The 27,522-nt window shown below is 47.3% G+C and overlaps 1 protein-coding gene across 2 annotated transcripts in view; it reads right to left on the reverse strand.

Annotated features, from left to right (window-relative positions):
- DYNC1LI2 (dynein cytoplasmic 1 light intermediate chain 2) overlaps nt 1-27,522 on the reverse strand; it is a 215,008-nt gene that overhangs the window by 62,959 nt on the left and 124,527 nt on the right. For both annotated transcript variants that reach the window (XM_029608195.1, XM_029608194.1), the window contains exons 10-11: nt 13,557-13,598; nt 10,486-10,600 (exon numbers count right to left, since the gene is read on the reverse strand). In XM_029608195.1, the coding sequence (XP_029464055.1) occupies nt 10,486-10,600; nt 13,557-13,598 (157 nt within the window). The remainder of the gene's footprint in view (nt 1-10,485; nt 10,601-13,556; nt 13,599-27,522) is intronic.

Below are 27,522 nucleotides of genomic sequence, written 5' to 3' on the forward strand. Positions count from 1 at the left end.
TTTCAATCTTCTATTAAACCTACCAGAAATCAATACCTCGCCACATTACAAACCCCTTCACCTAAACTATATCACCATGCTTCCACCAAAACACGAGCGTTTTCTTTTGCTGGCCCTTTGTTATGGAATACCATGCCCACTGAACTGCGCCTTGAGCCATCTCCCAAAACATTCAAGCAAAAACTCAAGACATGGTTATTCACACATGCCTATACTTGAAATATATATGTTGTTCCTCTCCCATATACGCACTGCCTTAGCTACCCTTCTCCACCTGTCTAGACACCATCTCTAATCTCTCCTATTTCTGCTCCTTCTGTAAATACCCCTCCTTACAATTGCTATTAACTACAATTGAAATGCTTTCTCCCCCCTCTTAATACATCTAATGTAGAACTCTATCTCCTCTTAACCCTTTCCCTTACCTCATACCCAATTTACTAGAATCCCTTTACTCCCCAGTTCTGTTTAATTTACCTCAACTAAGTTACACCTAAAGTATAGTTCTATGTTTTAATAGATTCTACTTCTATTATGTTAAAATATTTATATACATACTTTTGTTTAATATATTATGTCAACATAATATATTATTAATTATATTATATTATATATATATTATATATATATTATAATATATATATTATATACTATATTATATTCGCCCCACAAGAACAACCCATACAGGTACTCTCCACATCCCATCCCTCAAAACAGCACACTCAACTCATACCAGAGGGAGAGCCTTCTCTGTCGCTGGCCCCACCCTCTGGAACTCCCTCCCCACCCTCCTACGCCAAGAGACATCCTTTCACAAATTTAAGAAAGGAGTCAAGACATGGCTTTTCCGACAGGCCTACCCCGACACAAACCAAATTTAATATCCCCTTTAGCCCCCTTGCTCTACCTTATACTCCTTGCTCCCCCCCTTTTCCCAGGTCCTTCCTCTGAAGAAAACCTTTTACCCCTTTGAATGCCACCTACTTCAACTTTCCATAATCCTACCTAGTTAAGCGATTCCATGTACATTAGCCATCTGTACATGGTATCCCTCTTTTCTGCCTTTCTCTCCCCTCATTTCTTCAAACAAGCCTTTCTCCCCCTCCCTTCCTTTTCCCACTGTCTCTCCCCTTTTTTCCTCAATCTATACCTTTCTTTTCCCTTACTCATCCCCCTTTTCCCACCCTTCCTACCTTCTACCCCTTACCCTCTCCCCCCCCTCGCCCTACCCCCCTGCCTACCCTTTTTTCAAACCTACACTCCTCGTTTTCCTTTAACATTATTTTATTTTGTTGTATTTTGCTTTTGGTTTTTCTGTTTGTTGCTTCTCGTTTTAGTAACATCCTATTGTTTCAATGTCATACTGTTATATTGTTATACTGTATTTCCCAATTGAGTTCTATGTAAACCGGCATGATGTGTTTCACGAATGTCGGTAAATAAAAGTTAATAATAATAATAATAATAATAATAATAATATAACCTGTTAAATGTATAATCTGTTAAATGTATAACGCTCCGGCGTAAGTTCCTGTTCATTGTACACCGAAGTGATATCTTTGATGAGCGGCGGTATATAAAAAACTATAAACAAACAAATAAATAAATAAGTGTGTGTTTGGATAACTTGATTAACCTGAACTAATTGGCGTGAATTCTAGCTGGAGACTGCCAGTGCCCTCAACCGAGAAACGCAGACACCTGGTAATTATGGGTGTCTTAACTAGGAGTAAGGTCTGGCTTACCCGTGTTAGTCTTGCTCTCGGGAATAGTCACCAGAGTTTTCCATATTTTGAGGCAACCGTGGGCGGGATACTGAGTCCATCTGTCTACACTAAGGAAAAATAAATTATCAGGTAAGTAATTTCTCCATTTCCTAGCATGTAGCAGATGGACTCAGGACCAATGGGATATACAAAAGCTACTCCCGAACCGAGTGGGAGGCTGCCCGTGGCCCACTTAATACAGCCCTTGTGAATGCTGTGTCCTCCCCTGGCCTGAATATCCAGGCGATAGAACCTCGAGAAGGTGTGAATGTAGGACCACGTCGCTGCCCGACAGATCTCGGCGGGTGACAGCATCTTGGTTTCTGCCCAGGACATTGCCTGGGCCCTTGTGGAATGGGCCTTGACTTGTAGAGGTGGAGGCTTGCCTGCTTCTACGTAGGCCGCCTTGATTACTTCTTTGATCCAGCGGGCTATGGTTGCCCGTGAAGCTGCTTCCCCTTCTTTCTTCCCACTGTGAAGGACAAATAGGTGGTCCACCTTTCGTACGGATTCCGATTTTTCCAGGTTATCGGACAAGGAGTCTGCCAACGTTAAGATAACGTAGAAGGCGTGAGTCTTCAGAGTCCTTATGCTCGTCTGGAGATGGCAGCGCGATGGTTTGGTTTAGCTGGAAATGAGAAACCACCTTTGGAAGGAAGGAGGGGACAGTGCGTAGCTGTATGGATCCCGGTGTGAATCTGAGGAACGGTTCCTGACAGGATAGTGCTTGAAGCTCGGAGATGAGACAGGCTGAACATATTGCCACTAGAAATGCAGTCTTCAAGGTCAGGAGTCGTAGGGACAGACCGCGTGTGGGTCTGAAAGAAGCTCCAGCTAGGAAGTCGAGTACTAGATTGAGATTCCGTAGGGATAATGGCCACTTCAGTGGTGGTCGGATTTGCTTGACCCCTCTCAGGAAGCAGGAGTTGTCTGGATGGAAAGATAGACTGATGCCGTTCATTTTGGTTCTGATGCAGGCCAGTGCGGCCAGTAGAACCTTGATGGAGTTGAGAGACAACCCCTTCAAGCCGTCCTGCAGGAATTCCAGGATCATGGGAATTTTGACTGTCCGCAGTAGGATGTCGTGGTCTTCACACCAGGCTTTGAATATTCTCCATATTCATATCTAAGTTAAAGATGTGGAAAACTTGCGTGCTCGGAGCAAGGTATCAATCACTGCCCTTGAGTATCCGCTCTTCTTCAGGCGAGTCCTCTCAATGGCCAGACCGTAAGAAAGAATAGAGTTCGGTCTTCGTGGAGGATCGATCCTTGCTGGAGCAGGTCCCTGTGTGGAGGTAGACAGAGGGGGTTCCATGCCAGAAGGTCTTCGCATGTCTGCGTACCACGGCCTTCTTGGCCATTCCGGGGCCACTAGAAGTACTAGCCCCCTGTGGCGCTCTATCTTTTGGATGATCCTGTCCAGTAGTGGCCATGGAAGAAAGGCGTATAAGCAGATCTTCCTGTGGCCAGGTTTGGACGAGGGCATCGATCCCCTGGGATTGAGGGTCTCATCTGCGACTGAAGAAGTTGGGAACTTGGGCGTTGGACCGGGTTGCCAGAAGATCCATGGTTGACAGCCTCCATTCCCCTGGGTCTAGACTTTCTCTGCTAAGGTAATCTGCAGTGACGTTGTCTTTTCCCACGATGTGGGCAGCCGAGATCCCTTGCAGGTTTGCTTCCGCCCATGTCATTAGGGGATCTATTTCCAGGGACACCTGTTGGCTTCTGGTTCCTCCCTGGCGGTTGATGTAGGCCACTGTTGTGGCGTTGTCCAACATGACTGACAGATTCTCCTCGGAGTCTGTGACTGAATCATAGGCAGGCTAGTCTGACTGCCTGGGCTTCCAGTCGGTTGATGTTCCATCCTGACTCTTCCTTGTCCCATTGTTCCTAGGCAGTCAGTTCCTGACAGTGGGCTCCCCACCCTCGTAGGCTCGCATCAGTGGTGAGCAAGACCCAGGTCGGTGGGGATAGCCTTACTCTCTTGCTCAGATGGTCTTCTTGTAGCCACCATAGGAGCTGGATCCATACTTCCGCCAGCAACTGGAGGTGAACGGGGTAGTCCTGGGACATTGGGGTCCATCATGACAGTAGGGAACGTTGTACTGGTCGCATGTGGACCCCTTGCCCATGGTACGACTTCTAGGGTTGATGTCATGAGGCCGAGGACTTGGAGGTAGTCCCATACCGTGGGGCGAGCGCTGTTCAACAGTTTTCTCAACTGGTCCATCAATTTCCTTCTCCTTGTAAAGGGGAGAATGACATTGTCCTGTTGGACGTCTAACCGGACCCCCAGATATTCTAGAGATTGGGAGGGCTGCAGAAAGCTCTTGGTTGTGTTAACCCACCCAAGGTTTTGCAGTAGGTTCTTGACTCTGGAGGTCGCCTGACGACTTTCTTCTGGAGATTTTGCTCTGATCAGCCAATCATCCAGGTACGGGTGTATGAGGATTCCTTCTTTCCTCAGCTGCCACTACCACCATGATCTTGGTGAACGTCCGAAGTGCAGTGGCTAGTCCGAAGGGTAGCGCTCGGAACTGGTAGTGGTGGCCCATGATCGTGAAGCGTAGGAAGCGCTGGTGGTCGTGATGGACCGGGATGTGCAGATAGGCTTCTGACAGATCCAGGGGGGTCGGAAATTCTCCCGGCTGTATTGCCCTTATGACCGAGCGTAGGGTTTCCATGAGGAAGTGTGGTGCTCTCAGGTAGCGGGTTTACGGACTTGAGGTCCGGGATGGGCCGTCACGTTCCCTCTTTCTTGGGGACGATAAAATAAGTGGAATAGTGCCCAGTATTTTGTTGGTGCGTGGGCACCGGTGTTATAGCCTTTAGGGCGAGCAATTTTGTCAGTGTGGTTTTCCACTGCTGTCCTCTTGGAGGGGGAGTGGCAAGGGGATTTCACAAATTTTTCTGGAGGGATGCTGTGGAAGTCCAGATAGTATCCCTCTCAAATGATGTCTAGGACCCACTTGTCCGAAGTTATCTCGACCCATCTTTGGTAGAATAGGGCAAGCCTGCCCCCTATGGTTTCTTCCTGTGGATGGGTCTTGTTGATTCTCATTGTGGGGTGCAGCTGGGGCCTGGACCTGAGCCGGCTCCCCTTTTGTTGTGTTTGTTCCGAAAGGGCTGGCCACTGCCTGCAGGGTGAGTTGCTTGGTATGTATTTTTGTACGGTCTAAAACGCTGTGATCCTCTGCCCTTGGATGTTCGGGGAGAGGGCCGTTGGCTTCTTTTGTTCTTGTCCTCCGGTAGCCGAGGTACTGGGAATTCATCCCATTTGTTGGCTAACTTCTCCAGTTCGCTTCCAAACAGGAGGGCTCCTTTAAAGGGCATTCTCGTGAGTGTCGGCTGACCAGCTTCGGAGCCAGAGTTGCCTTCTGGCTGCCACAATGGATGAGACGCCCCTGGCTGAGGTACGCACCAGGTTGGAAGTCGCATCCATGAGGAAGGATATCACTGGTTCTAATATTTCGACGGGCGTGGTAGCGTTCCTGGCCAGTGGCAAGCAGGCACGTGTCACCACGGCACAGCAGACAGTGATCTGCAGTGACAGCTGCTACATCAAATGACTGTTTAAGGATGGATTCCTGATGTCTGTCCTGGACATCCTTGAGTGCCGCTCCTCCAACTGGAATGGTAGTGTGCTTTGTGACAGCGCAGACCATGGCATCCACTTTGGGGAACACCAGGAGTTCTTTGGCTGAGGGTTCCAGTCGATATAGGTCTTCTAGGGCCTGTCCTCCTTTGAAACTGGGGGGGGGGGGGGGGGGGGTTTGAAAGGTACTTTCACCACCACACTCAGTATTGCACCCGCTGCCTCTCAGCCACTCCCGTTCCTGGGGGCTAAGTCCACGAGGGATCTCGGAAATCACCTCAGGAATTCTCGACTGGGAGAGGGACCCTTAGGTATCATCGCAGGAGCGTGGGGCTCGTCTGTAGAGGTAAGATTATTTCTTCTTTGTTTTGGAATTTTCTAAGCTGTGCAAGCGTGTGTATAGTCCTGAACTGCTAAGGAGACTGAGAAATACTGGAGAGCAGAACTTCCTGCACGGGTATATGTAGTGCTGACGACAGACTGAAATCTGACTCCGTCTCCAACTGCTATCAGGAGCACACTATACCCATTGGTCCTGAGTCCATCTGCTACACGTTAGGAAATTGAAATTTTCTGCTTAACTGGTCTCGGCGCTTATCGATCGTGTGCTTGATGGTCTCCAGCTGCGGGGGGAAGGGGGGAGGGAGAGGGTTTTACCTTCACCGCCACACTCTGTTATGCACACGCTGCCTTTCAGCCACTCTGGGGGCTAAGTCCATGCTGGGAACCGGCTACCGGACCAAGGCACACTTCTGAGGGATATCGGAAATCACCTCAGGAATTCTCAACTGGGGGAGGGACCCTTAGGTAACACCGAGGAGAGCGGGACTCGATTTTCTTTAAGGTAATTTTGTCTTCTTGCTGTAATTTTCCTAGCCCTGTACTACTGTGTGGGATATTGTCCACATCTGCTAGGAGACAGAGATACTGAGGAGCTGAGGTCACTGCAGGGGTATATCTAGGGTGATGTCAGCTTTGAAATCTGACTCAGTCTCCCATCTGCTAGCAGAAGAGCACATAACCCACTGGTCCTGAGTCCATCTGGCTACACTCTAGGAAATAAGCCTCTTTCAAATCTAGGGACGATAAAATTTTGCCCTTGCATACTGAAGTTATGACCATATAAAGAGATTCCATATGGAATAGAGGTATATAAATATTCTAAATTTACCCCTTTTAGATCCAAAATAGGACTGAATGAACCATTCTTTTTTGGAATCACAAAATAAATAGAATATCATCCCTTTTGATGTTCTGATATTGGAACCAGATGAATTGCCTGCATTGAAACAACTTGTTCAACATCTCATGAACTGCAGCAATCTTGATGGGAGAATGGTCGGGTGAGATTACAAAAAGATCCTATATTTTCTTAATTCTGAGGCATAACTATATTGGATTATATTCAAAACCCATAGATCTCAAGTAGTGTTGATCCATTCTCCAAGAAAAACCTGTAGCCTACCCCCTTATAGGCTCTCCGAGAAAATGAATCCTCCTGACTTCATTGTGTATTTGGACCACCGGTGGAGCGGGCAACCGCTCCTCTTGGTCTTCTTGCCCCACGAAAGGCCTGGGATCTACTTTTACCTCAAAAATTGAGGCATTACTCGCTTGACCGGTCTATATCTCTTAGCTTCCATAAACGGACTATGGCTTCTATAAAGCCGTAAACTCAGTTTAACCTTATCCTCAGGTAATCTCTGAATCTTTGGATCTCCTAGATTCCTTATTAAATGATCCAATTCTTCCCCAAAAAGGTATTTATCCCTGAAAGGTAAATGAAAAAGTCTAAATTTTGATAAAGAATCAGCAGACCAACTTCTTAACCAAAGATGACATCTGGCTCCCAAAGAAAGTGCCAAAAGATCTAGCCAAGATTCTGATTATGTCATATAAAACATCAGATATATAGGCTGTAGCCTACTCTAGCTTTTCTGAGCTTGCTACCTCTACTGAATCCAGAGCAGAGATCTGGCAACGTAACGTGCACAAACCGCTCCCTGTAGTACAAACAAACCTGCAGAAAAAAGATTCTTAAGTATGGTCTCTAACGTCCTATCATGAGCATTTCAAAGGGAGGCACCTCCTCCTTCCACAAGAATAGTAGTCTTTCTAGCAAGAGCTGCTGAAAAAGACGATCCAGTACCTATATGCTGACATTAGTAGGGGGACATCACATCGGTTTACATAAAACTGTAAATTTAGTAACAAGCTTTACATCAAACTCGGAACTGAGTAAGGAACAGCTTAATAAATAATGAACTTAATTATGCTAAAGAAATGGCAGGAGGGATGACAGGGAGAACATTGGGGTAAACAACTGATTATGCTATACTATAACATTGGAAGAAATCAATTGATAGCATTAAAACAACGTGGTGGTAATCAGGTGAATGTACTGTATTAAGTGCAGAAAAGTGCGATAAAACAGGAGGATGGGAACAAGAACAGAGGGAAGAGGATATGCAAATGGGAATAATCTCTAGTAGTAGGTGTAATAAAGGGATAAAGAGGTTACTGAAGGATTTAGTGGGAGAGGAGTGGATCAAGTGTAGGCCTGTTTGAAAAGCCAGGTCTTTAGGTTTTGCTACAATCTATTAAAAATTCTCAGCTTCTATGCTTCAGGAAGTTTCCACTCAGCCATAATCATAGCCTCAATCTCTGGGTGAAAAGGAAAAGTAGAAGCTGTTTTACGCGTGCCCCTCAGAATTGGATCCCAACCTGGAGCCGCCTCATATTTTGACTCCTCAAGGCGCAACGCAACAGAGACCTGAAGTATTAATGCAGACATCTCCTTATGGAACAACCTCATCTTCTGCTGACAATCTCACCTTCTTCCAAAGATTCATTAACACTTCCTCCTTTCTCATCCTCCATTCTTAAAGATGGTGGACAATCCAAATCCAGAGAAAAAGCTTCAGCCTCATCTGAATCCATCCGTTTTCTCTTTTGTGATCTAAAAACTTCAGCAGCAGAAAAATCACCTCGTACCTGCTGTGCATCATCACACCCCTCCTGTAAGGCATGAAATGCCTGATGTAAAAACTTGAAAAATTCTGGTGAAAACACTCCAGAGCTGCAACCAGGAACTTCTTGTTTTGATTCAGAAAAAAAAGTTAAGCCTGGAACTAATTTCGGAGTCCCTGGCTTAAATTGGGACCTAGCCTTGACGACAACATTCCTAGCGTGTCAATCAAGATGGCTGCCACTTCCGAGTCAGCCATTAGAACAGCTGCTGTTGATGGCTCTTGGGTAACCGAAGCTGCTCTAGCAGAGGCTTCTGTTTACCTGCAGCTTCAAGCAAAAGTACCTTCTTTACTGTACATGAAGCTTTAAGCAATTCTGGCGATTCAGCTTTACTGCGTCAAAGGGAGCATAAGGTTCCTTCAAAGGAATTGCGCTTTGCACTGCAACTGCCACAGTGACGAACCTTTTCAGACATCGAGAGAATTTAACATGGCTCTCGGCTGTGGCAGAACTAACAATTTCACTGCATAAAGCAGGTAACTCAACCTAATGCGCCAAGTACTATTTATTTATGAATTTTTAATATACCGACATTCGTAGAACACATCACGCCGGTTTACAATTAACTCAAAGAAAGGAAAATTACATTTAACGGGGGTGGGGCGTGGGGAGCAGGCAAGAAAAGGGCTGGGAACGAGAGGGACTAAGAGTAGAGAACTGAAATGAAGTAAAGAGGAGAGAGTGGAGAGGAACCAAAACAGCTATAGAAACTTACTATATTTACATCATTGGGAGAGTACATAAAGTAACTGGGCTAGCTATATACATAAATATATTGTAAGGCAAGTTCTGCGAGGCAGGGTGGACCTTGTCTAGGTTTGGTTAGTGTCTGGGTAGGCCTGTTTGAAAAGCCATGTCTTGATGCCTTTTTTTTTAGCTGAAATAGAGAGCAGACACTCTGCCGCTTTACAGTAAACGGTAAAGGAGCAAACAAAAATTCTCTCTAAGGTTCACTTCACTGCAGGAGCACCATCTGCAGGAGCAGGGCCACAAATCTAACCACTCTGACAATAGTAAAAGGGCTGAATCTGACAAATTCCTCTTTTTCCTTCTTTTCTTTATATGGCTGCAAAAGCAAAAACTCTAAACTCCCATCCAACGGCTGGAGGCAGAGAATACTGGTTGAAATGGTTCTGAAAATCACATATTCTAGTGATGTCATTTAAAAAAAAAAAAAAAAAAAATTAGAACTCTGCCTCCATGTGTGCTGGATGAGAGGATATACCATAGGTTCAGGACTGGTGAAGCAGAAGTTAGAGGAAAGCACAAATACCAAAGCCATGAGAATAAGGTTGGGGGGGGGGGGGGGGGGGGAAGAGCAAGATAAGGGTGAGAAAAAAAATTACACAAGAGTTTCAGATATAAACGGCACAAAGACTTGGAAAAATTAAAGGCTGGAGAGAAGAGAACCAGCCTGGAGGCTAGACAGACATGAAAATGTTCTTTTTTACGCAACGCACAATTAAACTCTGGAATTTGTTGCCAGAGGATGTGGTTAGTGCAGTTAGTATAGCTGTGTTTAAAAAGGGATTGGATAAGTTCTTGGAGGAGAAGTCCATTACCTGCTATTAAGTTCACTTAGAGAATAGCCACTGCCATTAGCAATGGTTACATGGAATAGACTTAGTTTTTGGGTACTTGCCAGGTTCTTATGGCCTGGATTGGCCACTGTTGGAAATAGGATGCTGGGCTTGATGGACCCTTGGTCTGACCCAGTATGGCATTTTCTTATGTTCTTATGCCCAGACGGAACCCCTCGGAGCTCTGATCGTATTCACAGATCCAACCTGGAACTATTTAGCAGTCTGTATGGCAAGTTCTATTTTTCAAAAACATTTCAGAAAATGTTTGCCATCTACAGGCTGCTAACAGTTATGGGGTCTCTTGTCTGGCACTGGAGACACTTGCTGATCTATTAGAGGTATTATATGGCAAAGGTTTTAGTTCTGTTGCTGTTTAACAAGCAGAAATGTGGATTGTAATAAAATCTCATTTTTAATTTGGGATGAACACAGCACCAAAAAATCCCAAACAAACAGAAAAGGAGACTAAGGTTGTTCCTTCACTACAGACAAAAATAACACAAACACCTACTTTTAATATTTGGATCTGGTTTCTTGACAGATCCAATCGGTGAGGCACTAGGTACATTGTTAGGACCAGTTCGGCCAGTTCTTGGAGATCCTGTAGGAGCTCTGGCTGGTGATTCCTATAGGAAAACACGGTGAAAATAACCAAAATCTGTCTTCAGTAAATATGCAAATCAACTTATTCACAAGGCCTGCAAGCCCATTAAGCAAACATATGAGCTCTTGGTATCCCAGATATAAGAGTAGTACAGAAAGCATAAAGTGACTGTGGCAGAAACACAGTGATAGGTCACAGTATACCCCCGATTCAGTGCACAGCGCTACTTGGGTACTACCCAAGCCTCGTCTGTACATTTTGAGTACATCTGACATTTGCTGTAACTCTTTACAACTTCTCAGAAAATGCAAGCTTTGCTACATCTACAAAAATGCATTAAACATTTATGACAATTTACATTTAAAGATTTAAGAGTCAAGCACTTTGACATTCACCTCTACACCTCCCTAAACAGTTTAAAAAAAAAACCAAAAAAAACAAACAAAAACCCACCTTTTCCTTGAAACATTATAAAATCACATTTCTTTCTGAACCCCAACATGCTTGTTAGAAGATAAACATTATTTTGCAGGGACATTAGTAAGGTTAAAAGCTCATCGACCAATTGCTCTGTGATTACACCATCATTGGCATGAAGTTGAGAAATGAAGGCTCCTAGAGTAAGAAGTTTAAATCAAGCAGAACTGCAAGCCATAGGATAGCCAGGTTGGTACCAATAGGTTAACACCCCGAAGAAACCAACCAGGTAGGTACTGGCAGGTTGGTTGTGGCCATGAAATGTCACAAACCAGTTTACTAAGCAGCTGAGTTAATCTCCATTATGTAAATGCTTTCTATAGTCTACCATAAACAATTTAAGAATTATGTATCTGATGCTGTGATACCGAATGCTAACACTTGCTTAAAACTTGTTAATTTGGCTATTTCAGTAGCTACTTTATGTAATCTGCTAGTTAAGACTGCTATACAATTGACCTTTTAAACTACAAAATGTCTGAGGCTGCATTGATTGCTACTGTAATTTTTTTTTAATCAAAGTTTATTTTGTTTTTAAAAAGTCGGATACATACGAATAGCTTATATTTATTTCTAGCTGTGCAGCAGCAAAGAAGCACAAATGGAACAGAAGCTCAGCAGAATGGACCACACCAAGTTGCAATTTGAATACCTTTTGTTACGCTCCTGCTCGCGGGCCTAGCCGCAAGCAGGTGCTTACCTTCACGGCACGGAGCCGCCTACATTCTTTGCGGCAGGAGCTGCAGTCTCTGCTCTTCACTGTGGCAGGGAGCCACGGACTTCGGGGCTTCTCGTGGCAGGGAGTGCCGCCGATGCCTTCATCCACCTCGTGGCCCAGAGGCCGCGGTCCTCGGGCTCCCTAGTGGCGTGGAGCCGCTCCCCAGCCTGCCTCCTGCGTCAGAGAGCCGCCTCCGGCATCGGGGCCTGCTTCTCAGCCCAGCCCTGCTCCTCCATCGTCAGCATCTGTGCAGGGCCGCTGGCCATGGTCCTGCACAACTTCCTGCTCCTAAGGCACGGGCCGCGCCTCCTTCAGAGATTTAAAAGGGCCCGTGGCCGGAAATGCCCCAGGCCCCACCTGGACTCCGCCTTGGGTGTCTCCTGATATTCAGCCCTATTTTAAGGGCCCAGCTTCCAGTCCTTAGTTGCCTTCGCAAGGAGTTAGTTCCTCTCAAGAACTTCTCGTCTTCGCTCCTGCTATTTCCTGTTCTTCGTGGGATTCCTCATCGTTCATGTTCCTGGTCTCTTCTGGATATCCTTCGTAGTCTCCTGATGTTATGTGGTCTTCCTGATGCCTCGTCTCCGGTTCTGCTTCCTGGACCCGTGGTTCCTCATTGCTACCTCTTCTGGCGTGCCATGTCGTGTCTCGTCAGCTCGTGGCATGAGCCTGTCTTCTCGTCTGCAGCGCAAGCCTCCAGATGGTCATCCTCGCCTGAAGCCAAGTCTCGTCTTGGTCCCCTGTCTCATGCCTGAAGCCAAGTCTAGTCTTGGTCCCCTATCCTGAATTTCGTCTCAGCCCTCGGATGTTCTTGTGGCTGCTCCGTCCATGCCTAAGACTCTGACTGAACCTGCTCCATTCCAGCGTGGTTCGTGACCAGCCATGGGCGGCTGTGTAGGGCATGTCTCAGTGCAGGCTTCTACTGAATCTTCACCATGTTCCGGCTTCATCTTCCATGTATTCGTCTGGAGTCTGCTTCGCACTCAAGCGTGGTCCGCGACCAGTCCCGAGGGTCCGCCCTGTGGTGGACTGTGTAGGGTGCGCTGCGTCGCAGCCTCAAGCCAGTACTAGACTTTGTTCCTGAACCTTAATCCTGAGTCTTCGTGCTCAAGCTTCTCGTCTGAGTCTTCACGTCTCCAAGTTAGTCTTGAGTCTTCATGTTTCAGAGCTTTCATCTCTCCTATCCAGCCTGCTGCCTTTGCCGTCCCCAGCGGCAGGTCCGAAAGGGCTGGAGTAGTCTGAGGACCACTCAGAGACCAACCGTGCGTGGTTGGTCTCACTCAGGCTGTGCAGGTCAGCAGGGGCCTGGCTTCCTGGTCTCAGCCCAGGCTCAGACATGACCCGCCTGCCTCAGTACCACCTTGGAGCCCTCTGGGGTTGTGCAGAGGTCCAAGGACACACAATCTCCTTGGAAATGGGACCGCTCTCCTAGCGCTCCCTAACACCTTCGTTGTAACATCTTTAAGGAAAGTGAAAGCAAACCAGAACATTTAACTGAGGCATAAAACACTATATTCAATTTCATTTCTATTTCAAAACTTTTACAATGGTTGGATCACTTCTGCACGCTGCTTTACTTTTATAGTTCTCCACAATACAGCTGATGGGATTTGCAAACTGAAGTAGACTAGCTGACTTAGAACACAAATCCTTCCTAACCCCACCCCACCCCCACACATCACTAAAATGATATAAAAACATAATACCTGCTGCCTCATACTCCAGGAGTCTACTTATATGCTAATTCATTCAGACGATGTAACAATAACAGTACAGTAGTCCTTACCGAGGCTCTTGTAGGTGTGGCTGGCTGCTTGGCAAGATGAGACTGTAAATGCAATATAAATGTTTATACATACTGCACACAACTGCATGGCATATGGACATCAGACACAGAGAGAACACAACACAGCAGAGTTGCTTACCTATAACAGATGTTCTCCGAAGACAGCAGAATGTTAGTCCTCACACCTGGGTGACATCAGATGGAACCATGATGCGGAAAACTTATGTCAAAGTTTCTAGAACTTAGACTAGGCACACTCAGCATGTCCTATACCATGCGTCCATGAGGGATCCCTCTTCAGTCTCCTAACATACAATTACGATTATAATAAATAGGAGAAACCAAACTCCACGGAGACGGGAGGGTTTCATGAGGACTAACATCCTGCTGTCCTGGAAGAACACCTGTTACAGGTAAGCAACTCTGCTTTTCTCTGAGGACAAGCAGGATGGTAGTCCTCATACATGGGTGAATACCAAGCTGCAGGCCACTCCCCAACACAAAAAGGGATCAATAGACACCCAACCAGGTGCCAACAGGCATAAAAAAATAGTGCTATTGGTAACAGAGAGGGGAGACAACCTGACCCCAAACAACAGGCCCTAGGAGGGTAGAGTTGGGTTCTACACCTCAAACAGGTTTAGAAGGACAAACTGGCCGAACCTACTCTCACTTCATCCAACCCTATCCAGAGAGTAATGAGATGTAAATGTGTGGAGAGAACTCCACATCACATCCTTGCAGATCTTCATGGGAACTGCTCGTAAGTGGGCCACCGATGTTCAAGGCCCTTATTGTTAGCTTTTTGATTCTAATTTCCTTCCAACCCCGCCACTGATGCAGAGAGCAGTGTTGGAGCTGTATCAAAGTGAAGTATAAGGCTTAATGTTTGAGGGTAGTAACCGTCGTATCGAGCAAGTTACCCCGATGTTTGTATACTCATACTGCTCAGATCAATGCCTTGTTAGATATTGGCTGGATGTAAATCCTATTTCTTCATTCTCCCTGCCATTGAAGCAGTGAGCAACGCTGGATATGCAGTCAAAGTGAAGTATCAGCCTTAATTTGTTAGGGTTGTTAACCACCGCAATAAGCAAGCTACTCCCACACTTATTTGTTTACCCAGACTGTGCAATTCAGTCCTTGTTGGTTGCTGTCTGAATGTAAATCTTCTTATATCTTCATTCCCCCCTGCCGTTGAAGCAGAGATTTATGCTGGATATGCACTGAAAGTGAAGTATCAGGCTTAAGTGGTTTGGGGTAGAAACCGCCGCAACAAGCAAGCTACTCCCACGCTTATTTGTTTACCCAGACTGTGCTACCTTTTTGGTTGTTGCCTGAATGAAATCCTCTTTTCCACATTTTCTCTTGCCGTTGAAGCATAGAGCAATGTTGGAGTCTCATTACCATGTGAAAGTTTATTGAATAAGGGTATTAATCACCAGGTAGTAGCCGTCATTCCAGCAAGCCACCCCCATACCTCTCTCTCTTCATTCACATCCTCCAGGCTTTATGGATCCACAGTGTTTATCCCATGCCCCATTGAAATCCTTCACAGTTTTGGTCTTCACCACTTCCTGCAGAAGGGCATTCCAGGCATCCACCACCCTCTCCGTGAAGAAATATTTACTGACATTGGTTCTGAGTCTTCATCCCTGGAGTTTTAAATCGTGACCCCTGGTTCTGCTGATTTTTTTTTACAACGGAAAAGGTTTGTCGTTGACTTTGGATCATTAAAACCTTTCAAGTATCTGAATGTCTATATCATATCACTCCTGCTCCGCCTTTCCTCAAGGGTACACATATTTAGATTCTTCAGTCACTCCTCATAAGTCTTTCGATGAAGACCATCCACCTTTTTGGTCATCCTTCTCTGGACTGCCTCCATCCTGTCTCTGTCCCTTCGGAGATACGGTCTCTAGAACTGAGCACAGTACTCCAGGTGAGGCCTCACCAATGACCTGTACAAGGGGATAATTACTTGCCTTTTCTTACTCGAAATTCCTCTCTCTATGCAGCCCAGCATTCTTCTGGCTTTAGCTATCGCCTTGTCACACTGTTTCGTCGACTTCAGATCATTAGACACTATCACCCCCAGGTCTCGCTCCTGCTCCGTGCACATCAGCCCTTCACCCACCATTGAATACAATTCTTTCGGATTTCCACAGCCCATATGCATGACTCTGCACTTCTTGGCATTGAATCTCAGCTGCCATAACTTCTACCAGTCTTCGAGCTTCCTTAAATCCCATCTCATTCTCTCCACTCCTTCCGGCGTGTCCACTCTGTTGCAGATCTTAGTATCATCTGCAAATAGACTAATCTTACCTTCTATCCCGTCCGCTATGTCACTCACAAAGATATTGAACAGGACAGTCCCAACAATTACACTTGCGGCACTCCGCTCATCACCTCTCTCTTTAGAGTAAGTTCCATTTACCATCACACATTGTCTTCTGTCTTTCAACCAGTTTGCTCTCCAGGCCACCACCTTGGCACTCACACCCAAGCTTCTCATTTTATTCACAAGCCTCCTGTGCGAGACCGAATCAAAAGCTTTGCTAAAATCCAAGTAGAAGACATCGAGCGCTCTTCCTCAATCCAATTCCTTAGTTACCCAATCAAAAAAGTCGATCAAATTTGTCTGTCAGGTCCTTCCCTTGGTGAAACCATGCTGCCTCTGGTCCATCAATTCTGCTGCTTGTAGTTAGTTTCACTATTCTTTCCTTCAGCAGCGACTCCAATACTTTTCCCCACCACCGAGGTGAGGGCTAACCGGTCTGTAGTTCCAGCTTCCCTCTCTGCTCCCGCTCTTGTGAAGCGGGACCACCACCACTCTTCTCCAATCACTTGGCACCACTCCCGTTTCCAGGGAACTATTGAACAGGTCACAGCGGAGCTGCCAGAACATCTCTGAGCTCCCTCAGTATCCTGGGATGAACCCTCATCAGGCCCCATGGCTTTGTCCACCTTCAGTTTTCCTAGCTCTTCCCATACATTCTCTTCTGTAAACAGAGTTTCATCCATTCCGCTCTCCTCCAGTTTCTTGTTAACTAGCGTCGATCCTTCTCTGGGGTCTTCTTTAGTGAATACCGAACTGAAGTATTTGTTTAATATTTCTGCCATTTCTTCATCTGTCTCCACCCATTGATCCTTTTCACCTTTCAATTTCAGTATACCACTTTGGACTTTTCTTCTTTCACCGATGTATCTGTTTTGTCACCTCGCTTTACCTTTTTGGCAATCCTTTCTTCCGCTTGACTTTTCGCTTTCTTCGTCTCCCTCAGTTCCACCAGATATTCTTCCTTGTGCTCCTCTCTTTGGGATTCTTTATATTTCTTGAACTCTGTTCTTTTAGCTTTTATTTTGTCTGCCACCTCCTTTGAGAACCAGATAGGTTTCATTTTTCTCTTGCTTTTCTTTACTTTTCTAACATATAGATTAGTTGCCTTGGTAATTGCTCCTTTTAGTTTGGTCCACTGTTCCACATCTCTCTTGTTCTCCCAGCCTTCTAGTTCTTCCTCCTGGTACTTCCCCATTTCATCAAAGTCCGTGTTTTTGAACTGGAAGACTTGGGTCTTCATGCTACTTTCCCGTATCCTATTTGTGATATGAAACCATACCATATGATGATCACTGGTGCTGAGGTGGGCACCTACCTGGACATTAGAGACATTATCTCCATTAGTGCGAACTAAATCAAGTATAACTCCCTCCCTCGTGGGTTCCATTACCATTTGTTTGAACAGAGCCCCTTGCAGGGCATCCACTATCTCTCTACTACTGTTAGATTCTACAGAAGGGATTCTCCAGTCTACATCCAGCAGATTTAAATATCCAACCACCACCACTTCTCCCTTCTTTCCCATCTTTTGGATGTCTTCAACCAGATGTTTGTCAAACTCTTCCATTTGATTTGGAGGCCTGTAAACCACTCCAATAAAAACTGATGCCCCATCATACTTTTTTTAGGTCGGCCCATAGTGTTTCTTCTTTGCCCCATCTTCCCTGCAGCTCAGATGCTTGGATGTTATTTCTGACATAAAAAGCCACTCCTCCCCCTTTCCTGTCCTCTCTGTTCTTCCTTAATAAGTTATAGCCCTGTATTGCCATATCCCAATCATGAGATTCCATGAACCACGTCTCCGTGACAGCAACAACGTCCAAGTCCGCCTCCACCATTAGGGCTTGCAGATCTGGGATTTTATTGCTCAAACTACGAGCATTTGTGCTCATAGTTTTCCAGCTTTTCTTGTTCAGGTTACTGCTTTTCTTGGACTCCTTTTGTGACTTATTTAGTTGAGTTTTGTTATCCACTTCACCCTTTTCCATTGCATTTGTATTTGGGGGGGGGGGGTGACATTCTAATTTCTTTCTGCCACCCCCAGCTTCAAGTGTAAATGCCTTATGACAATAATTTGAATTTCTCTCTTAAGATCCTTTTTCCTGCCACAGAGAGATGTAAGCCATCTTTGACATATAGTTTTTTTTGTTCCATACACGGTCCTAGCCACCAATAAATCCAAAACTTTGTTCCTTACACCAGGATTTGAGCCATACATTGAAGTTATCAATATGATTTAGCCTCTCCTTCTCCTTTCCCTGAACAGGTAACACTTCTGAAAAGGTGATGGTTTTCGCCATGTGACTAATCTGCTTTGCTAGAAACTGGAAATCTCTCTGTACCGCTTGGATGCTGTTACTAGTAAGGCCATTGGTTCCCAGATGGATGGTAATATCAGCTTTAGAGTCTTTGCTTTCTTCTTGGATCATTTTGACTATCTGAAAGGCATTTCTGTTGGCCGATGATCCTGGGAGGTATTAACTGTAGTGTTTCCCTCTAGAACAATTCCCAAATTAGTGTCTCTGATGACAGAGTCACCCAGCACAATGAGCTTTCTTCTTTGGTTACTGGAAGGTGGTCTCTAAGTTGGGTCACAGTATCCCTTACTCTACTTCAGGAGAGATTCTCTCCAGCACACAGTATATCAGCGAGTCATTTCTGTAGACCTCTGGTCAAAGATCTGAGGCCCACAGTCAATCCATTCTGTGGGATCCTATTCCCACTGCAGAGACTCTCGATGCCTTCTCAAAAACATTGTAGGTCAGACAAGACCTCGTGTTTTCTGCACTCCAAGCCCTTATGTACCAGCGACATGAGGGTGTCCTGCTGCTGCTGAGGCAGCTGCTCAGCTACCTCCTGCACCTGTTTCCAGATGTCCCATGAGTAATGGCTCATACAGAGCTGATATGCAGAAATGTGGGCAATGAGCATGACACCTTGAAACACCTTCCTCCCAGGAACATCCATCGCTCTATGGTCCTTCTCCAGGGGCTCTGAGGAACGAGTCCAAGAGCACTTGGCCCACTTGAGGGCGGATTCGACCACCACCAACTGGTGGGGCAGCTGACGCCTACTGAATCTGGCAGCCTTCTGGACGAGGTAGACATCATCTGCCTTCTTATTAACTGGAGACACTGTGAGGAGGTGTTCCATATCCTCAGCAGCAACTCCTTAAGGATCTTGTGACTGGATCTGCCATGATCTCCTTAGGAAACGCCACAAACTGGAGGATCTCAAGTATTTTGTACCTGGCATCCTCTTCCATCAATAACAGATACAGGATGATTTCCACCTTCACAAAACTTGTGAAGGCCCTCAGGCGGAGACTTCCTTCGCTCTTCTGGAGAAAGTTCTGAAGGAAGACCCACTTAGCCCTCGAAGGACTCCAACGCATCATCCCCCCAGGCGTCACAGGGCTCCTCATCGTCAGCATAAACCACAGGGGATGGGTCCCTAGGTGCTTGCCCTTTGTCCAGAGGTGCAGGCACCGGTAGAACTGAATGGGAGGCAGCAGGCCTTTGTGTCTCTGACGGCCTCTTTGGAGCTTCCTCCTCAGAGGAATCAGCAACCATATCAGTAGGGGGAGGCCTCAGTGCCCCACCGGTCACAGATACTTTCCTTGGAACTGGCACCAGCTGGGTTGGTAACACACTAAAGAGCACATTGAGCTTCTTCAGAAGCAGAAGGATGATGGGCAGCACCAGGTCCAATGCCACAGGACCAAAGCCCTGCAGCGCCTGGTTGACCGCTAGCTGGACTTGGCGCTCCAGCTCTCCTCAAATATTGCCGATGCAAACACAAAAACGGGGAAGAATGAAGGATGGCCAGATCCTCTTCAGACCCATGAGGTGGATTGTGACTGGCATCAAGATCGGATGAGACCATCACGGACTCCAGGCATCGATGGAGTATTAGCACTCCTCACCACAAGGTCGCTTCAGGGGCATTGTGGCAAAAGCCAGTGCATTCCCGTACCCGGCAGCATGCATTGACAGGGACCAGTGCCGATGATTCTTTAGCTTCCCTCTATGCTTGGCCCTGTCTTTCCCCGGTGCTAAGGAAACAGATGTTCTTGGCCTGGACAAGATAGATGATGGTTTGTCTCCAGCGCCCGCCTTACGGCAGCATCGACAGAACCAACGAGCCCGTCAATGTCGATGGGACGGTGTCCATCAAGGTGGCTCCTTGGTCCTTCGATGCTGCCGGCTCAGACTTCTTTGGCCCGAAGAGATGTTCCTTCTTGTCGAGTCGAAGCTGACATCCCTTCAGGGTCATCTGGACGCATAAGCAGCAATCCCATACATTATGCAATGACCCCAGGCAGAGGACACATCTCATGCAGATCCGTAATGGATATGATCCTTGAACACCAGGGTCATTGCCAAAAACTGGATGTGGCCATGATGGACAAGAGGAAAGGGTCATGAACCGAAAACGATGGCAGCAGGGCACAGATGGTCACCGGGTAGCGTTGCACTGCCGCCACGGGGAATTGACCGTAAAAGGAAACTTATCGAAATCACCAAAAATCCTGACTTGGAGCACTATGGTAATGGCATTGAGAGGGACCTGGCAATGGAAAAGCATAGAAAAAAACCAAAACAAAACACGAAAACGCAAGGAAAATTGAGAAATTACTTACCTGATAATTTAGTTTTCCTTAGTGTAGACAGATGGACTCAGGACCAATGGGTATAGTGTGCTCCTTATAGCAGTTGGAGACTGATCAGATTTCAATCTGACGTCAGCCCTAGTACATATACCCCTGCAGGAAGCTGTGCTCTTCAGTATTCTCTTCGAAAAGCAATTGTGGATATACGTGTGACTGAACAACTTGATTAACTTTGGTTAACTTGGTTAACTTGAACTGGTTGAAGTGGATGTAGCTGGAGACCGCCAGTGCACTCAACCGAGAAACGCCAACACCCGGTAGGTATGGGTGTCCTAATTAGAGGAAAGCTGGCTTACCCATGTTTGTCTTGCTCTCGGGGATTGTAACTCGAGGTTTCTGTGTTTGTCGGCAGCCGTGGGCGGGATTTTATTTATTTTATTTTATTTATTAAGGCTTTTATATACCGACTTTCTTGATACAAATCAAATCAATTCGGTTTACAATGAACTAAGCAGAATATACAATTAACCAATCAACAAGAGATACGGAGCATACAGTTACATTATAACAAGGAAGCCTTAACTTGGAGTAGGAAAATAAAGAAGGGGTGAACTTCTTTATTTAATAATTAATAAATAAATATTTATTAATAAATATTTATTAAATATAAAATTAATAAATAAATATTTATTAATAAAGAGGGATGCTGGGTCCATCTGTCTACACTAAGGAAAACGAAATTATCAGGTAAGTACAGATGGACTTCTGAGTCCTTATGCTCATCTGGCAATGGCAGCAAGATGGTTTCATTTAGATGGAAGTGAGAAACCACTTTTGGGAGGAAGGAGGGGACCGTGTGTAGCTGTATGGATCCCGGTGTGAACCTGAGGAACGGTTCTCGACAGGACAGTGCTTGAAGCTCGGAGATGCGACGGGCAGAACAGACTGCCACTAAAAATGCAGTCTTCAATGTTAGTAATTGGAAGGACAGACCGCAAGTGGGTCTATAAGAGGCTCCTGCTACGAAGTCTAGAACTAGATTGAGATTCCATAAAGGTACCGGCCACTTTAGGGATGGTCGGATCTGTTTGACCCCTTTCAGAAAGCAGGAGACGTCCAGGTGAGAGGTTAGGTTGCCGCTCTCCACCTTGGCTCTGTAAGCAGGCCAACGCGGCCACCTGCACCTGGATAGAGTTGAGAGTCAGGCCCTTCTGTACGCCATTCTGCAGGAATTCCAGAATCGTGGGAATTTTGACTGTCCGGGGGAGGATGTTGCAGTCTTCACACCAGGCTTAGAATATTCTCCATATTCGTATGTAGGTTACAGATGTGGAAAACTTTTGTGCTCGGAGTAGCGTGTCATTCACTGCCTCAGAGTATCTGCTCTTCTTCAGGTGTGTCCTCTCAATGGCCAGACCATAAGAGAGAATAGAGTTGGGTCTTCATGGAGGATCGGGCCTTGTTGGAGCAGATCCCTGTGTGGAGGTAGAGGGAGAGGGCTCCCTGACAGTAGTCTTCGCATATCTGCGTACTACGGCCTTCTTGGCCAGTCCGGGTCCACTAGAAGTACTGGTCCCCTGTGGTGTTCTATCTTGCGGAAGATCCTGCCCAGTAGCGGCCATGGTGGAAAGGCGTATAAGCAGGATTTCCTGGGGCCAGGCCTGGACGAGGGCATCTATCCCTTGGGATTGTGGTTCCCGTCTGCGACTGAAGAAGTTGGGAACCTGGGCGTTGGACCGGGTTGCCAGGAAGTCCATGGCTGGTGTTCCCCAGCGGTTTACTATCAACCCAGCCTCCATTCCCCTGGGTCTAGACTTTCTCTGCTGAGGTAATTCGCAGTGATGTTGTCTTTTCCCGCGATATGGATGGTGAGATCCCTTGTAGGTTTGCTTCCACCCACGCCATTAGGGGATCTAATTCCAGGGATACCTGTTGGCTTTTGGTTCCTCTCTGGCAGTTGATGTAGGCAACTGTTGTGGCGTTGTCCGACATGACTCTGACCAATTCGCCCCGGAGTCTGACTGAACCATAGGCAGGCTACCCTGACTGCCCGTGCTTCCAGTCGGTTGATGTTCCATCCCGACTCTTCCTTGTCCCATTGCGGTCAGTTCCAAGCAGTGGGCTCCCCACCCTCATAGGCTCGCGTCCGTGGTGAGCACGATCCAGGTCAGCGGGGATAGCCTTACTTCCTTGCTCAGATGGTCTTCTTGTAGCAACCATTGTAGCTGGGTTCGAACTTCTTCCGGGAGCTGGAGGTAAACGGAGTACTTCTGGGTCATCTGATTGCATCGTGACAGAAGGGAACGCTGTAGGGGGTTGCATGTGAGCTCTCGCCCATGGAACCACTTCCAGTGTGGATGTCATGAGACAGAGGACTTGGAGGTAGTCCCACACCTTGGGGCGAAGGCTGCTTAACAGGTTTCGCAATTGGTTCATCAGTTTTGTTCTCCTTGGAGGAGTCAGAATAACCTTAACTTGTCTGGTGTCGAACCGGACTCCCAAGTATTCCAGAGACTGGGAGGGCAGCAGGCAGCTCTTGTTTGTGTTGACCACCCACCCGAGGTTCTCCAGTAGAGTTTTGACTCTGGTGGTCGCCTGATGACTTTTCTCTAGGGATTTTGCCTTGATCAGCCAATCGTCCAGATGTGGGTGTATGAGGATTCCTTCTTTCCTCAGTGTCGCCGCCACTACAACCATGATTTTGGTGAACGTTCGGGGTGCTGTGGCTAGCCCGAAGGTAGTGCCCGGAACTGGTAGTGGTGGGTCCAGGATCGCAAAGCATAAGAAACGCCGATGCTCGTGATGAACCGGGATGTGCAAGTAGGCTTCTGACAGATCCAGGGATGTGAGAAATTCTCCCGGCTGTATCGCCCTTATGACCGAGCGTAGGGTTTCCATGCGGAAGCGAGGTACCCCTCAGGTGGCGGTTGACGGACTTGAGGTCCCGGATGGGCCGGAATACACCCTCTTTCTTGGGAACGATAAAATAGATGGAATAGTGCCCAGTATTTTGTTGATGCGTGGGCACCGGCGTTATGGCCTTTAAGTAGAGCAATTTGGTCAGTGTGGTTTCCACTGCCATCCTCTTAGAAGGGTCGTGGCAGGGAGATTTCACAAATTTGTCCGGAGGAATGTTGTGGAAGTCCAGATAATATCCCTCTCGAATGATGGTTAGGACCCACTTGTCCAAGTTATCTCGACCCATCTTTGGTAGAATAGGGCAAGTCTGCCCCCTATGGCTTCTTCCTGTGGATGGGTCGGCTGATCTTCATTGCAGGGTGCGGCTGGGGCCTGGACCCACGCCGATTCCCCTCTTGCTGTGTTTATTCCGAAAGGACTCGCCCCTGACTGCGGGGCGAGTTGCTTGATATGTACTTTTGTACGGTTTGAAGCGCTGTGATCCCCTGCCCTTAGATATTCGGGGGAGGGACGCTGACTTCTCTTGTTCTTGTCTTCCGGTAGCCGCGGTACTGGGGATTTGCCCCATTTATCGGCTAACTTCTCCAGTTCGCTTCCGAACAGAAGGGTTTCCTTAAAAGGCATTCTCATGAGTCTAGTCTTGGACATCGCGTCGGCTGACTAGCTTCGGAGCCAGAGTTGCCTTCTGACTGCCACAACGCCTCTGGTTGCGGTGCGCACCAGGTCGGAGGTCGCATCTGTGAGGAATGATACTGCTGGTTCTAGTGCTTCGACGGGTGCTGTGGCGTTCCTGGTCTTTGATAAGCAGGCACGTGTCACCACGGCACAGCAGTCCGCGATCTGTAGTGACATAGCTGATACGTCAAATGACTGTTTGAGAATGGATTCCAGACGTCTGTCCTGGGCATCCTTGAGTGCCGCTCCTCCCTTGACTGGAATGGTAGTGCACTTTGAGACCACACAGACCATGGCATCCACTTTGGGGAATGCCAGGAGATCTTTGGCAGTGGGGTCCAGGGGGTATAGGGCTGCCAGAGTCCGTCCCCCCTTGAACGTGACCTCCGGAGCCTCCCATTCCAGGTCAATCAGCTGTTGAACAGCTTGCAGCAAAGGGAAATGACGGGAGGCCTGACGGAGTCCCTCTTAGGAGGGGGGGGTTCGTCTTCGGTTCCCCTGTGGCACTCGTGCCTGGGATAGCGAGCTCTTTCAAGCTGTGAGCCACGAGGTCTGATAGTTCGTTTTTGGTGAAGAACTGCCTCATGGTTCGGTAAGGTTCCGTTCCTGGAGGGATTTCCCCTTTCTAAAAGGAGTCTTGATCCTCGTCAGAGGTGTCCGTGTCCCCTATGTTGGGGCTTTGAGGAGGGAGGGGCACTTCTCTGGGTTTAGAGGGTCCCGGGATGTTAGGGTCCTCTGGGGGAGGCTGTGGTTGTGTCATTGAGGGCACTGGTTGCATATGGACAAAGGTATGTAGGCCTTTGAAGAATTCTACCCAGGAGAAAGATGCTGGGTCTAAATTAAGAGGTACTGCGTCCCTGGGGAGCCCCATTTGAGGGAGGCTCCTGCTGGGGGTAGCCAGATCCGGATCCCAGTGCCGGCTGGAGAAGACCTTGGCCTGGTTCACCCAGATCCTCCTCGCACTGTAGACATAGGGCTGTGGCCTCTTCGTGTTGCGCAGCTCTAATGTGGCATGCTGGACAGAGGCCCTGAGATTCTTGTCCAGTGGTGCCATGGTTTGTGTGCGTAGGCTTGCAGAAAACTCTGGTTTGTGTGTTCAAGCATACGCCGTGAGGCTGAGTTATACGCTCCGGGTGTGCCGAAGTTGTGCGTGTAGGTCGGATGTGCGCTCAATAAGATGTGCGCGCCACTGTGCGCACAGGGTTTACTTATGCGTCCGGCACCATTGAGCGTGTGACTGTGCGCCCGGTGCCCTTGTGCGAGTCGCTGTGCGCACGGCACTTATGCGCTCGCCTCTGTGTGCACGGATCGAATCGGCGGACAGGGCGGCGATCAAGTGAAAATAGCGATGGTGACCACGCGACCAATATGGCGACCACATCGGAGGGTCTCCACGTGGGAGGACCCTTGTATCCGACCGGGGTCTTGCTCGGATAGGGCTGATCAACCCGGTAGCACTGACGCCGGCTGGCGATCTCTGCGGCTATTCGAGCCTCGGAGACCGGAGACTTTTAAGAAGTTTTCTACCTTACCTTGTCTTGGCGTTTCCCAGTTTCATTCCGGGCGGACTCTGGCTGCAGGGGGAGGAAAAAGTACCTTCACCGCCACCGCGCTCGAAGTTGCACCCGCTGCCTCTCAGCCGCAGCTGTTGCCGGGGGCTAAGTCCATGCCAGGAACCGGCTGCCGGACCGAGGCCTACCTCTGAGGGATCGCGGAAATCACCTCAGGAATTCTTGACTGAGGGAGGGACCCGTAGGTATCACTGCAGGAGAGCGTGGCTCGTCTGTAGAGGTAAGTTTTCTTCTTTGTTTTGGATTTCTTTGGTTACAATACTCTAACGCTGTGCAAGCGTGTATAGAGTCCCGAACTATGGAGATGGAAAATACTGAATAGCACAGTTTCCTGCAGAGATATATGTACTAGGGCTGACGTCAGATTGAAATCTGATCAGTCTCCAACTGCTATCAGGAGCACATTATTCCCCATTGGTTCTGAGTCCATCTGCTACACGCTAGGAAAAGAAAGTTTTCCACAAGGCCAAAAACAGCCAAAAATGAGCTCACTCACACAGCAAGGCATATAGCTCCGTGGAAAAAGACTGGAGCGGGACCCCACGTGGACACATGGTATAGGGCATGCTGGGCATGCTCAGTATGCCTAGTCAAAGTTCTAGAAACTTTGACAAACATTTTCTGTATCAGGGCTCCATCTGATGATGTCACGAATTTGTGAAGACTACCATCTTGCTTGTCCTCAGAGAAATTATTAAACAATTCTCTACATACCAAATAGACTTTCTGACTTAGCATAAAAATGCAGAACATTCAGATGGATATATATAAAAAGTTCCACTAGAGGGCACCAACAGCTCCTGAAACTAACCATCACATACAGGCCGATTCAGTAAAATGCGCGGGAGAACCGGCGCTCTGAGGCGAGCGCCCACTCTCCTGGGCGTGCGATTCACTATGCAAATAAGGGCCTGAGTTAATAAGAAGGTGCTAGGAACACTAGCACATCCCTAGCGCCTCCTTATTGGCAGAAGCGGTGGCTGTCAGCAGGTTTGACAGCAGACGCTTAATTTTACCGACATCGGATGTCAAACCCGCCGACAGCCACGGGTTTGGAAAACGGCCGCCGCCAAAATTGAGAGTCCATTTTCCAACCCGCAGGCAGATTTTAAAAATTTTTTTTATTTTTGGGACCTCCGACTTAATATCGCTATGATATTAAGTCAGAGGGTGTACAGAAAAGCAGTTTTTTCTGCTTTTCTGTACGCTTTCCCAGTGCCGGCCGAAATTAACACCTGCCTTTGGGCGTTAATGTGCGGCTTGGCTGCACATTTTACTTTCTGTATCGAGCGGGACTAACTAATAGGCTCATCAACATGCATTTTCATGTTGAGCAAGCTATTAGTTTCGGGGCGGGGGGGGGGGGGGGGGGGTTGGACGCACGTTTTCCATGCGCTTTTACCCCTTACTGTATAAGGGGTAATAATAGCGTGTCGAAAACGCACATCCAAACGGGGGCTAACTGTGCGCTCGGCCTGAGCGCAGCGTACTGAATTGGCCTGAATGACAGGCTGATGCAATACTGTGTGCTCAGGTTAACGCACAGATTAACCCGTGGTTGGACGTGCGTTTTGGACGCACGTCCCATAACTCCTGATGCAATAAGGGGATCTGCATGTCCAAAACGCACGTCCAAACCAGGGAGTAGCCAATAGTGCTCATCACATGTAAATGCCATGTTAATGAAGCTCTTAACTATTACCCCCTCCCCCCCGATGTAAAAAATTGTGTGCCTGACATACACATTTTAACTTTCAAAAATAAATATCGTGACGATATTTAGTTGGAAGAACGACAGAAAGCAGTGTGAAAAAAAAGTGTCGACAGCAGTTAGGTTAGGAGAGC

Source organism: Rhinatrema bivittatum, chromosome 7 (genome assembly GCF_901001135.1).
Source record: "Rhinatrema bivittatum chromosome 7, aRhiBiv1.1, whole genome shotgun sequence".
Lineage (NCBI taxonomy): Eukaryota > Metazoa > Chordata > Amphibia > Gymnophiona > Rhinatrematidae > Rhinatrema > Rhinatrema bivittatum.